The following is a 15,548-nucleotide window of genomic DNA, read 5'->3' on the forward strand; positions in this document are numbered from 1 at the left end:
ATGTTATGTTTAGTTTTTGGTTTATTTTGTTTTAAAATACACGAGTTCAAAATTGAATAATATTTCAAATATTATTTTACCGTTATTTTCTATTTTTTAAGTGTTATGTAATTATTTATCATACGACTCTTATCCCCAGATGACAATTCTTGGATCCGCCACTGCCCGTGTGGATAGGATTTCTATTTCGGATGTTTGATTTGTGTGTGTTAGTACAAATGATTCGTATTCAGGCGTTTGGTTTATTGGCTTTGTCATAAAATAAAATTATTGACTGTCAATTGTGACCTTTATTAATTAATATATTTCCCATTTTGTCTTTAATGAAGAAAGAAAAAAGTAAGCAGGAGTAAAGTAAGTGAGAAAAAATGCGTTGACTTTTACTAAAAATGAAAATGACTTCACTACTAAGGAACAAGGGTAAAATGACTCTAATACTGTGGAACGCAGGGAGTAAGATATTGTGGTTAGGGTTATAATTGGAATTATAATCTACTGTCACAAGAAACAAGAAATAAATCGGGGCCCAATGTGCCCTAAAAGTTAACAGCTCATTACTTTGTTATTTGCTCAGGCCTAGACCATTTTGGAGCCCAATAGCAAATGAAACAAATAAACCAAAAAATGAGTTAAGACCAAATAGTACTACTACTACTACTTTTTATCTTGTCATTACATACAAGCAAAAGAGGCCCATAGAACCTCATAATTTCACATTATAATTTAGTTTTCTTTCATTTTCATTAGAACTTACGTTTTCTTTTCTTTGCAAGTTTCAGGTATCTTCATTAATTATATTTCGTTCAGCTTTAATTTTAAGTAGCTAAATTTCTAGCTGATTCTAGTGTTTGAATGGTAAATAGATGTACCTGAACTCAACTGGTTCAAATCAATATGTTTGCCCCTCCATGATTTATGATCCATGGTATTACACGTGTTGATATATATGCTCAATATTGATGCTTGCTAGTTATTCAATTAAAGACCTAAAGTTTTAATTGTTTAACATAATTTAGGAAATCATCGGTTAAATCGTGATTCTAGATAGAGATAGCTAGGTAGATCATAGAGTTATTTTTAGTGAGATTTCGTTAGTTAGCGTAGTTTCACTTTAATGAAACGCATGAGCTTCATGCGTCATTATGAAAGACGCATGAGCTCATGTGCCTTTACTTGAAATGATTGAGATTAATTAGTAGAAGAAGAAGTAGATGAAATGAAAGACACATGGGATTCTTGCGTCTCTTATAAAGTTAGAATTAAAAAAAAACTTTCCAGATTGGAAAGCTCAATGGTAGAAGGATCTAAAAGTAGAATTTCACTGGAGAGAGGTGCTAATTTAGTAACTCTACGAATATTTTTTACGGTGAATTTTATCATCATATTTTTTTAGAGATTATCAACATTTTAAAAATATCACTAGCGGAAATTATGGTGATCTGAAGATGGCTTTGGGATCACCGAGGATTAACAATGTATCCCGATGGGAAAGTATGCCGAAGCACTGGATTATTACACCGATGTGATTTTCAACAATGTATCCATTGTATTGTCTGCCTTTTTTTAATTATGTTTTAATACTCTTAGCTATCTGCTCAACCTTGCTAGTATGGTTATTGAAACGTGCTATGGTATTGTTGAAGTCGCAAAATCAATTGTGTTATCTCAATCACAAGGTTCCTACTTCCTAAGGCTGGAGAGCTGCATTTGCCATGCCAAAACTTGCTTGTTGAGTGTCAATATACACCTACTTGAACTATGAATAGTGAACTGCACAAAAGGCCCCTAACTTTTCGCGGTGTAACAGCAGAGGCCCCTAACATTTAAAAATCCCACCACAAGGATCTAACAAAATATATAATCACAAATCGTATTTTTTCGGACCATAACACCCTTAGGGCCTGAAAGGGCAAAGTCGTCCTTTTGCATGGCCGCCACTGCATCCACCTGCTGCATATTAATTATTCAAACAAATAGTATTTTCAGTCTCCATGTCAGCCGCTGCAAAAGTACAAGTGAGGGAGAAATCAAATATGTATATGTATATGCATATGTGTGTGTGAATAAATTCAATTTCAGATCTATGAATAAAGGATTTTTCTGTTAGGAATTTTTATGTCGGAAATTGAATATCTGACACTGTTCCTTCTCAAGTTTCAAAATGCACTACCTTTCCTTCTTTATTTTTCTTTGCATTGCAAGACAAAATATTACATAAGGCCATCCACGATAGGAATAGCCCAGCCATAGCCTAGCCACAAAATCCTTCTGCCACAACACTAAAAATCCTCCTGCCATATCATCAAAACAAGCAAATAGTCCAGCCATAGCCTAGCCACATCACTAATAACAATTATATAAAAATGAAATAATTAACAATCACACAATATACGGAATTTAATTTATGAGACATATACGGGAAACATTAATAATACTATTAAAATTTTAAAAAGTACAATAATTTAAAAAAAGTACAATAATTTAAAAAAATTACAATAATTAAAAAAGTACAATAATTCACTCCTCGTCTCCGTCGTCGTCTCTTCCATCGCTGTCGCCACCCTCGCCTCCGCCTCCGTCACCACCATCGCCGCCGCCTCTACTCCCGCCGGTCTCCCTCCGTGCCGCCTCCAACTCGTCCTGCATGCTCATGAGCAATGTTTGAAGCAAACTCTTCTCCACGGGGTCTACCGCCGCCCGCCATTCGGCCAGCGTCTTGACCATCTGAGCGCGCGTTTGTTGACGCGCGAAGATTTTGAGATCCGCTGTGGATTGTCTAAGGGGGGATGCCGACTGGACCTCCAGGGAACCCCCGACGACCCCCTTCGCCTCCCGTTGAGCCCGCTTGTGCCCAACCGGGCGAGTTCGGCGAGCGAACGAACGAGGGGTCGGGACCTCCTGGGCCGTCTCGGGGAGGTCGTGGGAACCACCGCTGCTGCCGCTGAAATCACCGGTATAGTTCAGTCGTTGCTTCTTCGGCCAGCCAGTGTCGACACTTACTCGGAACTTCTCGGAGTCGTTCACCACAAGATAGCAGTTCCAGTAGGTGAACTCCTTATACAAACCGGGCTGGGGGAAGCCTTTCTCCGCTATCCTCCTGCAGTCTTCCTCCGTTTGGGCACTGCTCTGCATGGGGAGGGCGTTGGCTTACAAACCCGAAAATCGGGAGACGGCAGCCCTGATTCGGTCCCACCCCTTCCGGCAATCCTCCCCGTTGCGTGGCCTCCCATCCTGGCAAAATGTCTGGTAGGTTGCTGCTATCTTGCCCCACAAGTTGACGATCCTCTGGTTGTTCGAAACGAGAGGATCGTCGCAAACACTCACCCACGCCTTGGACAGCGCGACGTTCTCTGCGTCCGTCCACCTCCCCCGGACCTGGCTATCCATACCCGGCTGCGACGACTCGCCCTTCTTCTTCGTCTTGCCCTTCTTCTTTAGGTCGCCCCGACCCCGCACTGCTCCCCCCATTTGATCGGGAGTTTCCGGAACCCCGAGCATATCGAACCCCAACTCCTCTAAGGAGAAAGACTCAAATTGCGTGAACTGCGAATCCGCTAGGGTCGATGTGTGCGAAGAAGCAATCGAAAAATCAAAACTGGGGCGATAGATGTTTTCCTCCCCCGGCGTCCCCTGCGTCGCCGGTACCCCCCCCTATCGGGGGCTGCATCGGCGTCCCCCCTAGGCATCATCTGCATCCCGGGTGCCCACCCCAGCATCATCTGCACACCGGGCTGCATCTCCGGTACCCCCTGCCACGCCGGCGTACTCCCCCCAGGTGCCATCCCGGGCATCATCCCCTGCCACGGGTACATGTTATAGTACCCTGGCATCGGACCCCATCCACCTCCCACGGGTACCGGGGAAGTTTGAGACCCGCTCGTCACTGGAGTACCTTCGTTGGTGTTCTCCATTTTCTCGGTGTTGATCTTGTACAGAAATTAAGATAGAGAGAGTACTTGTTAAAACAAGTGGTGCGAATGAAAATGAAGTGCAAAGCGCGTATATATAGTGTTTTGAAAAAAAGAAAAAAAATCGTCTAGGCGATGTGCTAGGCGATCCGGACGCTGCAATAGCGCCGAGCGGATCGCCTAGCGCCAAAAAATCGCCGAGCGCTAGGCGGTTTTTAATTCTGAAAATACCTGGGCGGTTGCAATGGACCGCCTAGCGCACCGCCTAGCGTCGGCGCTCGGCTAGGCGGTGCGCTAGGCGCCATTGCGGATGGCCTAATACATTTGTTGGCCAATTTAAGATTATTGATTGGTGAATTAATTCAGGCGTCTCTTCTTTTCATTGAACATGATGCCCATGTTGAATTTAGCAAATCTTTACAAGCCAGAGTTGCACACATGTTAATTCCCACTCTATAAACATTGACTTAATTAGGGTTTTAATTAATGTGTTTTCACCCTAGTTATAAGTAGCTAATTGATTCTTATTTATGAAGTGTTTTGATTACAAATTGAAAATTCAAAGATGTTTTTAAATTAATTTCCCAACCCAATACAAAAATGATGTCCCGAAAATGTGGGTACACTAACAATAACATATATAGGGAATTCACGTTTAAAGGGCGACAAAATAATGAGGAAGAAGAAATTAATTAACAAAAAAGGTAGATACTTACCTACAAATTAAAAATAATTAAGTAAAATTGAGAGAAAATGCTTGAAGAAAGAGAAAATGCTTGAAGAAAGAGAAAATAATTATCTTAATTAATCATTGTATTTTGACTTGGGAAATGCCAATTCTCTACCGAAGTAGATATATAGTTGTATATTTAATTTTATTTAGAACACTAAAGAATAATTTTATAGACTAATAGTGTTGACAAGACGGCTCTTACAGATAGGGTGCAGGTTGGTGCAGGTTTAGGCCATCCACAATAGGAATAGCTCAGCCATAGCCTAGCCACTGCCACATCATCAGCACTAAAAATCCTCCTGCCACATCATAAATAGCTCAGCTATAGCCTAGCCACATCATAAATAGCCCAGCCACATCAATAGCCACATCACTAATAACAATTATATAAAATGACATAATTAACAATCACACAATATACGGAATTTAATTTACGAGACATATACGGGAAACATTAATAATACTATTAAAAATTTAAAAAGTACAATAATTTAAAAATATTACAATAATTAAAAAAAAGTACAATAATTCACTCCTCGTCGCCGTCGTCGTCTCCTCCATCGCTGTCGCCACCATCGCCTCCGCCTCCGTCGCCGTTGCCTCTACTCCCGGCAGCTTCCCTCCGTGCCGCCTCCAAATCCTCCTGCATGCTCAGGAGCAATGTTTGAAGCAAACTCTTCTCCACGGGGTCCACCGCCGCCCGCCATTCGGCCATCGTCTTGACCATCTGAGCGCGCGTTTGTTGACGCGCGAAGAATTTGAGATCCGCTGTGGATTGGCCAAGGGGGGATGCCGACTAGACCTCCTGTGAACCCCCGGCGACCCCCCGCCTCCCGTTGAGCCCGCCTGTGCCCAACCGGGCGAGTACGACGAGCAAATGAACGAGGGGTCGGGACCTCCTGGGCCGTCTCAGGGAGGTCGTGGGAACCACCGCTACTGCCGCTGAAATCACCGGAATAGTTCAGTCGTTGCTTCTTCGGCCAGCCAGAGTCGACACCTACTCGGAACTTCTCGGAGTCGTTCAGCACAAGATAGCAGTTTAGGAAAAAAAAAATAAATAAATAAAAATTCGCGCTAGGCGGTGCGCTAGGCGATCCGGACGCTGCAATAGCGCCTAGCGGATCGCCTAGCGCCGCGGAACCGCCGAGCGCTAGGCGGTTTTTTATCGCGAAATCCGCTAGGCGGTTGCAATAGATCGCCTAGCGCACCGCCTAGCGCCGGCGCTCGGCTAGGCGGTGCGCTAGGCGCTATTGTGGATGCTCTTAGTAGGTTAATAGTCTAAACTGCCCTTTAGCCCATTTGGGCATTTTCGTCCGGAAAATGGCAAAATATACAAGGTTTGTGATTATATATTTTGTTAGATTCCTGTGGTGAGATTTTTAAATGTTAGGGGTCTCTACTGTTACACTGTGAAAAGTTAGGGCCCTTTTGTGCAGTTCACTCAACTATGAAAAGCGTTCAAAATTTTGATCCATCTCTTATGAGAAAATGTCAGAGTTTTTGCTCTTTATAGACATAGTAGTATGTTAAAAATATTCATTCTTCAAGGTGTGAACATGAAGTTTAGTGGGTAAGACTATGATCGATGAAGTTCACCGGAAAATGATTCTATAAATTGTGATTTTAAATTTTTATACCAAGATTAGTTATAAACATTTTTTAGTCCGTTGAATCCCTACATCAAGTGCAACTAAATAATTGCATCGAATAATTGTGTATTTATGTCTTCCTATTAATTAATATGAAACGAATCCACTAGCAATTTTAAAATTTGAACTTTATGTTTTGTCCTTTTGTTGAAAGTTGAATTACCATATACACATACTTTTTGCTATAAAAATACACAAACGAATTCAAGTAAAACAAAAAGGCTCATCCCAAATGTTATTTGTGGAAGAGTAGTTAATCTTGGAATCAAGGATCAAATCTCTAAAATTATTAAGGGTTGAAATTAGAAATGAACTTATTATAGATTATAGTGTTATGAATATGAGAGCATCCGCAGCGGTGGCGGTTGGCGCCACCGCCGTCCGTGCCAGCGGCAAGGCGAAGGACCGCCACCGCTGCAACCGCGCCGCTGGCACGGCGCTGCTCGATGTATCGAGCACGTCCGTGCCAGCGGACGCACACGTGGCGGTCTCCGATTCGCCAACGGCATAGCCGTTGGTTTCAAACATTTTTTTATTTTTATTTTTTAAAAAATCGGATTTTTATTAAAAAAATCGATAAAAAATAAAAAAAAAAAAAAAAATTTCACTTCCCCAAAAAATTATATCCGTTTATAACCGTTTTTCCCCACTTTTTAATTTTTTTTTTATTTTTTTTACCCCAAAAATACACACTTTCATCTATAAATACCCCCAATTTCACTCCAAAAAATTCACACTTTCACTACACAATTCTCATCATCAATCTCTCATATCCATTTTCATCTTCCTCTCACACCCTACAACACCACTATGTCCGGTAACGACGACAACCCAAGCGGCTCTCACGGTTGGAACCCCGAATGGTTCGGTTCGCAACCGTTTCATAGTCCGGAAACGGAATATTCGGCCCCTCCTCTCACCCAAGATTCGGGCGTTCCGAGTGGCTACCGGCCATACCCAATCGACGATCAAGGTGCCTCCGATGGGCGCTACGGGTAGACACCGGAGCCTAGGCCTCGCGCCCCTTCCCAAATGCCGAATCCTCCATCTCGCGCCGGTGTCCGCACACCGTACTCACCGGCGGAGATGGAAAGATTGTTCAAGGCGTACTTGGAAATCTCCGAAGATGCGGTGGTTGGAACGAACCAATCCGGCGATCACTTTTGGTGGCGCGTCTCTAGCCGGTACAATGCACACCGGCCGCCGGGAATGATCGAGCGCAACGAGAGTATGGTGCGCAACTGCATCGGCCGAGCCAACGAAGAAATTGGCAAGTTCAACGGCTATTTCATCCAGGAGTCCCGGAATGTCGGGAGCGGCCGAAGCGAGGTCGACATCATCACCGCCTCGCTGAGCACCTACCAATCCATGAACGGTAAGTCGTTCAAATATCTTAACGTTTGGCAGGAGACGCGGACGCACCCGAAGTATAAGGGAGGCATAACATCCTCCTCTAGCGGCTCCTCCAAACGCTCACGGTCGGCATCCCTATCCGACGCCGGCGAAGAAGTGGCTAGCCAACTCGCCGAAGCTAACTTGGGTAGCCCCGATGCCCAACCAAGCGGTTCCCGACGCCGACCGCAAGGTAGGAAGAAGGCGGCGGCCGAACGACGTCGCGCCGCGCCTCCATCTGCCCCTGCTCCCGAACCCGCACCCTATGTTCCACCTCCACCCCCGAACAACTCGTTGTGGGCCCTTTTGGCCCAACTCAATATGGCCGATAGGTCAACTATGACCCCCACGCAACTTCAAACGCACGAGTCCATGATATTGGGTCTCCAAAAACAATTGGGGTTGGTGCCGCCGGATGCGTAGTCTTCCTCGGGTTATATTAGCCAATAATTATGTAATTTTTAATTTTTAGGAGTTTAATTATGTAATTTTTAATTTTTAGTATTTTAATTATGTAATTTTTAATTTTTAGGATTTTAATTATGTCTTTTTATTTTATTTGTAATTTGTTATTTTTATTGTGGTTTTTTTAATGAATTTTAGTATTATGAAAATGTTTTTGTGTAATTGAATTTTATATTAATTGTGCTCGTCCTTGCGGAAGAGCACAGTTGTGGGTGTTGTGCTCTTGCCAGAGAGCAGGCATGAATAGTACCGCCCGGGCCCACAACCGTGCCACTGGTAAGAGCACGGTTGTGGATGCTCTGAATTGGTTTGAGGAGGGAAAACCAAATATTTCAAAACCACCGCATTTCCACGTATTCACGCACCTAATTCTCATTGACATTCCCTCTCTCACGAAACCCATTGCTAAATCCCAAATTTTGCACATTTCTTAATAATTTTCCCCAATTTTCTGTCTCTCCGACGTGCCGTTCTGCCCCTTCCGCCCTAATTTAGGGTTGTTTGGTGGTGGTGGCACATGGCGCGCGGCGGAGAGGACGGTGGTCGCCCGGATTTCGATCTCCCCGCCGAGATATTATCGGTGATACCCACAGACCCCTACGATCAGCTGGATCTGGCGCGTAAGATCACGTCCATGGCGATCGCGTCGCGCGTCACCAAGCTCGAGACGGAGGCCGGTAGCTTCCGCCAAAAGCTTCAAGAGAAGGACCGCCTTATTCAGCAGCTCGAGGATAAGGTCGCCCAACTCGACGGCGCCTATCAGGACGCCGAGTTCCGCTTGAAAATTACGCGCGAAGATAATGTATGCTTTTTATTCCATTCTAAATTCTAAATATTTTTGGCTTTTTCCTTTTTGGTGTTTGAATTGGTGAGTTAGGGCTTTTCTCACTGCGTGTGTTGCAGATGAAACTATTGAAGGAAAGGGATTCATTGGCTGTGACAGCAAAGAAGCTCAGTCGTGACTTGGCCAAGGTAATTAACATGTCTATATCGAAAGGGCAAAACATAAATTTTGATAATCTCTTGTTGCATGCATGACTATTAACCTTGATCAACATACATGCATGCAACGTACATGCATGCGACATATAGTGAGGTGGCTGTGACGTGGCGTTAGTAAAGAGTCTTGACCAATGAGAAGAAGGCAATGACGTGTTAGCAGCCAATAGGAAGGATCCTACGTGGAAGATACTAAGCTGGAAGACGGCGTGAGCTAGCTTGAGCTAAGAAACAGAGTATAAATAGTCGATTGCTACTCTTTCTTTAGTTTTAGCGTTGATATTGTGAGTTGTACGTTTTGATAAGCTCCGATCGTGGATCGTGAGCTCCTCTTTGATTCGTTTCTCCGAGTTGTAAAGACTTTCGATCATGATTGTTAATTCAGTTCATTCTCATTGATTGTCATTGTCTCATGATCGTAGTTCATCGTTGAATTCTTGTGAAATCAATGTTGTGAGCTAAGATAGATAAGTTACGAAGAATGATCGTAACAAATGGTATCAAAGCCAACGTTCCTCGGAAAATGACGTCGGCGACGCGATTGACGGAGGAGGAGGAGATAGAGTTGGAATGGGAGAGTGTATGGGAGAGGATTAAGGACAGGATGGAAGCCTCATTCTGCAAATTCAAGCGAGAACTAGATGCTGACTTAGATAAGATACGGAGGTCACTTCAAGACATGTGCTCGACGATGGAGACAACGGATGTGAGTTCCGGCAGCTGCAAATTACAATTGGAGCTTCCTAAATCATCCGACAATCTGGATTTTCAGAAATCAATCGATGTTGATCGAGTAATTGCTGATGAGGATCTAATAGAGCAACACAACAGTGGGAGATTTGAAGAAATGGATACAAAATTGGAGATCGGAGTGGAGGATGGTGCAAGAGTGTCGATGGAAATTAATACACAGGAGATGGAGAGCTTCATTCCTATGGGGAAATCAACCGAGGTGAAGAAAGGGAGGGAATTAGAGCAGGATACACTCAAAGGAACAGAATGCATATCATATGCTCGACAAAATGCGTCAATGAATGAGTTGACTATGGTTTTACCTATCTCGACATATTATAGCTCGTCACTATCGTGGCTGCTCAATTGGTTTCCGAGGCCTACGGTGAAGCTAAAGTTCATGGCTCAACATGGTAAAGAGATTGGTATTGAGAGTAATGAGCAACGGGCATCGACCAATGTAGGAAAGGACCGGAATTATGTGATAGTATTGCGTGAATTAGGTTGGTTGTATGATGGAGATATGGAGGAGCAGGTTGTTGCATACGTGACAATGGCTAGTGAACTTGGTTGGTTAGCATCAAATTGGTTTACTAGGCCCAAGGCAAAGATGGAAATGGAGAGGGTAGGAATAGGTGATTTGATGGATATCTCTGTATTGATGGAAATACATGAGTGTGGTCAAAAGATGGGGCATAAAGTAGATAACCTTTTTCTTTCCACTAGTGCACAATCGGCTGGAAGTTTGGTGATGCATAGGATTTATTTCCTTTCAATGAAGTGGTTGTTGGATTGTGATCCTAAGCCCAAGGTGAAGATGAAGTGTAGGGTTGATTGTGTTGAGTTCTACTCCAATTTCAGTCACCATTGTAATAGGGTTGATTGTGTTGAGTTCATGGTGGTTCCAATTGATAGTTGTAGAGTCTTCAAAGGGGGTGGTATGACTAGAGCTACTCATATGCAAGTAACCGGAGCATCGGGCTACGTCGCCATATGGCTCGTCAAATTCCTGCTCCGGAAAGGCTATACCGTCAAGGCATCCGCTCGTAATTCCAATAATGCAAAGAAGACTCAGCACTTGCTTGCACTCGATGGAGCCAAAGAGAGACTTCATTTGGTGAAAGTAGATCTACTGGAAGAAGGGTCCTTCGACTCTGTAGTTGATGGCTGTGAAGGTGTTTTCCATACTGCATCTCCTTTCTTCAATAACGTCACCGATCCACAGGCGGAGCTGATTGATCCTGCAGTGAAGGGAACACTGAATGTTCTTGGGTCATGTGCCAAAGTGCCGTCTGTGAAAAGGATTGTTTTGACATCGTCTATAGCTGCAGTTGCATACAAAGGGAAGCCTCTCATACCTGAAACGGTAGTTGATGAGATGTGGTGGTCTTCACCAGAGTATTGTGAACAGATGCAGTTGTGGTATGTTCTTTCAAAGACATTGGCTGAGGATGCTGCTTGGAAGTTCGTCAAAGAGAAAGGTATTGAAATGGTTGCCATAAACCCAGGAATGGTGATTGGTCCGTTATTGCAACCAACACTAAACGAAAGCTCTGCAAATATATGCAAATTATATGCAAATTGCAATTTGGAAAGCTTGATGAGGTTGTTAGTTGTACTAAGCCATCGCCTTTCACATGGAGTGGTTGCTCATTGGTTCTCTAAGCCAAGGGTTAAAATGAAGTTGGAGAAGATAAAGCCACGAGAAGCTTTTCTATTAGGTGACTGGGAGTTGGTGGTGTTTCTTGGTGACTTGGAGTTAGTGATGCTTCTTGGCTTTTCTTGTAGCTGGCCATGTTCTACAGTGAGCAATTCTGAGTGCTTCTTATTAGGCATAGGAGGGATCAGTGTGGAGGAAAAATTGAAGGTATGGGAAGGTAAAGCACGAGAATATTGGCTCCATGATTCCTTGTGGACAAGGAATCTTAGGGGGGGATTGTTACGATCACAAATTGTAGAAGGAAGATCGCCGGCCGACGCTTCTTGGGAGTTTGCGGATGTGATTAAAGCCAGATTTCCATGGTTCCTTGTGGAAAAGGAACCTTAAGAGGGGAGTATTGTTGCATGCATGACTATTAACCTTGATCAACATACATGCATGCAACGTACATGCATGCGACATATAGTGAGGTGGCTGTGACGTGGCGTTAGTAAAGAGTCTTGACCAATGAGAAGAAGGCAATGACGTGTTAGCAGCCAATAGGAAGGATCCTACGTGGAAGATACTAAGCTGGAAGACGGCGTGAGCTAGCTTGAGCTAAGAAACAGAGTATAAATAGTCGATTGCTACTCTTTCTTTAGTTTTAGCGTTGATATTGTGAGTTGTACGTTTTGATAAGCTCCGATCGTGGATCGTGAGCTCCTCTTTGATTCGTTTCTCCGAGTTGTAAAGACTTTCGATCATGATTGTTAATTCAGTTCATTCTCATTGATTGTCATTGTCTCATGATCGTAGTTCATCGTTGAATTCTTGTGAAATCAATGTTGTGAGCTAAGATAGATAAGTTACGAAGAATGATCGTAACATCTCTCTCATTTTTTGGTTGGGCAATTGAAGTAAGTATACAGATACAGTTGTAATTGATCTACAGTTACTGATATTTTAACCCTAGAATTTAGGGGAAAACTCTTTACCAGCGTGATCTAGTCATTGAGTCTGTAACGTAGGCCTGTAGGAGCAAACATTGCAAATAATCCAAAGTAATTTGATTGCCACATACCTGAAGAATACACGCCTTTCGTAATTCACTGAATTAATTATTAGGACGTCTTGGTTTTCTAGTTTATAACTCCGACTTGCCACAAGGCAAACAAGTGTTGCCATTTCCTATTTCTTTGCCTGGATTTGATATGTGTCTGCCTATGCTGATCAGAAAGTTTTTGTATGATGATTTTAGCACTTTTTTCAAGGCCCTGTGATTTGATATAGAAAAGCATTTCAATTACTAACCATTTAATGTGTCAAATAATCATTTTTTTGAGTTTAGATGGTTTAGTTTGAGCTTCTGAATATCACCTTAGGGTATAAGTTTAATTTGCAAATTGCAAATAATACCTGCTTACTTGTATTCGCTATTTTCCCATTTTAGTTAAACAAACAGACATTAATACTAAAGCACATTTTGGTCTTCCTTTGAGCAATTGTGTTTGGTGAAAAGATAATTGAAACCAAAGTCGTTACTTCTGAAATAGGTTGGTTATCTATCACTTATCCAATTCCACGATTTTTGACACCTGATGTATTAGCTGGTTCAATACACTTTGTTGTGTTATAGCTCATGTCTTCTTTTTCCCTGATTATGTTAGCTGCTTGATTTTCATTTACTCCTTTTAACATTCTAATTTTCTTATATTTTGACAGCAAGAGGCGTTTAGGAGGCAACTCATGCAGTCATTGAATGAAGAAAATTCAACAGTATGGTTGACTAGCATTTATTTAATTTTCCATATTGAGATCGATACTTTCCTAGTTAATTGTTTTTAATGGCTGTCTAATGACCAAATTTCAACTGTTCTTACATCAGTCAGAAACTGTTGAAGTTGGAACTTATGACCAATCAATGCCCAAGGCTTACTCCACAAATGGTAATGTTGATCAATATTGTGTAATTGCCTTTTAATTCTAGCCTTGCTGTGTATTCTTTTACAGTTAGTCATATGTTTTTATTTTTCCTGTTGTAATATGCTATTGTTGATTTTTTTGTTAACTATTGCTCTATTGTACAGATGATTCAAATGGCTATATGATACATAATTCTTATAGTAGTTCAACTGACAATGCGAGCACAACTGATGAAGGTATTTGGAAGTTGGTTATTGAGTCCTGATTGCTATTATGTACATCAATTTTTAAGTTCTGATTTCATGGATTGCTTTCTTTGCAGTTTCTGCACAAGCTGGGCAAAAGTTCTTTCTCACACCCTATATAACTCCTCGTCTCACTCCTACTGGAACTCCGAAGGTGATTTCCTCTAGTGTATCCCCGAGAAGGTACTCAGCTGCTACCTCTCCTCAGAAAACCTCTGGTACTACTTCTCCTTCTGCGAACTATGACAGAAAAGGATACTATTCGTCTTGGTACCCTTCCAGCCAGCAGTCATCAGCAGCCAACTCTCCTCCTCGAGGAAGCCCACTGCCAGGTCTATAAATGCATGAAAGATCCTAGGTTCATACCAGATTAAAATGACTACATTTCTACTTCCAATCGAGTCCTAAACATGCCTATTTTTATCTCATTTGAATAGGTCGTACTCCTCGAATCGATGGAAAAGAGTTCTTCCGTCAAGCAAGGTGAGTTTGAGATTGCTATCATAATGATGATGTTGTGACTGAATCTTTGATTTATGTCATGGTGGGTTTATATTGTGCATCATGCAGGAGTCAGTTATCACTTGAGCAATTCAGCGCATTTCTGGCAAATATAAAGGAATTAAATGCGCAAAGGCAGTCGTGGGAAGAGACACTAAGAAAAGCAGAAGAGATTTTCGGGACAGACAATAAGGATCTATTTGTATCATTTCAAGGGTTGCTAAACCGCAACGCTCACTAAGAAGGAACGACGTGATTGTTGCTTCGTGCTCAAATTCTTTCCCCTCCTCATGGGAGATGTATTGTCCGATTTTAGCAGGTACTGCTGTTCCAGATTAAACAAAACATGGCAACCCTTGTTTTTTTATTGTGTAAGAACACATGTAGTTGTAAATAATTGCATTTTTGGTCGTCTGCTGCTATTTGATGTCAATTTCTTCCAATTCAAGAACACAACAGCTTATTCGGTATAGGCATATACAATCGAAACATAGCACCTAAAAAATGTATAATTTCCCCATTCGGAAATTATTCATCTGTCTCTGGTTGGCTTATTTATAAAATTTAGTAGTAGTATTATTTTCATTATGTACTTTCCAAAACAATCCAAAATGTATATATACTGAGTTACTGATAGATTTGATAAAGATTGATGAAAAAGTATGTTTCAGCTGAAGTATGAAAAGTTAAGATGCCGGAGAGGCTTCAAGTGGGCAGCAAAAACTGCAAAGCTGATTGATTTCTGATGATTATTCTTACAATGGTATCTGCTTCTCTTTTGATTTAATAAAAGTTTGTATTCATTTTTTAATATCTTTTCCTCTTTTTTTGTGCTGCTAAACAATATCTGAAGACAATCTTGATTCTTGACTTCAAGAACTCATCAATTTTTTTACAGTCCATGATAATTTAATGTGTTTTTAAAGAAGAATAAATTACAGTAAAGCTTATTATGTTTTAAATCTTAGTCAAATCAGCAGATTATGAATCTAATCAAAGTTGCACAAAAGCACAGTACTACAAGATTTTCATATCATATCATCAATTTATTTCAATCAACTCAAAGAATCACTATACAATTATTCTATTGGGGAATATATTTTGAATTTTCCTATCTAAAAGGCTTTAAAGTTTAAACAACCATGGAGCTAGGCGATCTACCTAATTGATACAGGCAACAAAGCATGTTACACCGATTTGGAGCTATTAAAATTGATAGTAAGGCCATCCGAGACGCTGTCTCTTATCCGTTTCTTAATCGTTTCATCTCTTAATTATTCATGGGCACCATTGTACTTTTCACTCCATCTCTTAACTAAGAGACAGAACCTGCAACCCTCCATCTCTTATCCGTCTCTTAAC

General features: G+C 41.8%; 1 protein-coding gene across 1 annotated transcript; it reads left to right on the forward strand.

Moving 5' to 3' along the window:
- Positions 1-8,594: 8,594 nt before the first annotated feature.
- LOC121743679 (uncharacterized protein At4g15545-like) lies at positions 8,595-14,559 on the forward strand. Its single transcript, XM_042137009.1, has 8 exons — positions 8,595-8,949; positions 9,051-9,119; positions 13,240-13,293; positions 13,403-13,463; positions 13,605-13,676; positions 13,763-14,017; positions 14,123-14,168; positions 14,256-14,559. The coding sequence occupies exons 1-8, from the start codon at positions 8,665-8,667 to the stop codon at positions 14,425-14,427; spliced, it is 1,014 nt and encodes a 337-aa protein (XP_041992943.1). The 5' UTR covers positions 8,595-8,664; the 3' UTR covers positions 14,428-14,559.
- Positions 14,560-15,548: the final 989 nt, after the last annotated feature.

This window comes from Salvia splendens, chromosome 8 (genome assembly GCF_004379255.2).
Source record: "Salvia splendens isolate huo1 chromosome 8, SspV2, whole genome shotgun sequence".
NCBI lineage: Eukaryota > Viridiplantae > Streptophyta > Magnoliopsida > Lamiales > Lamiaceae > Salvia > Salvia splendens.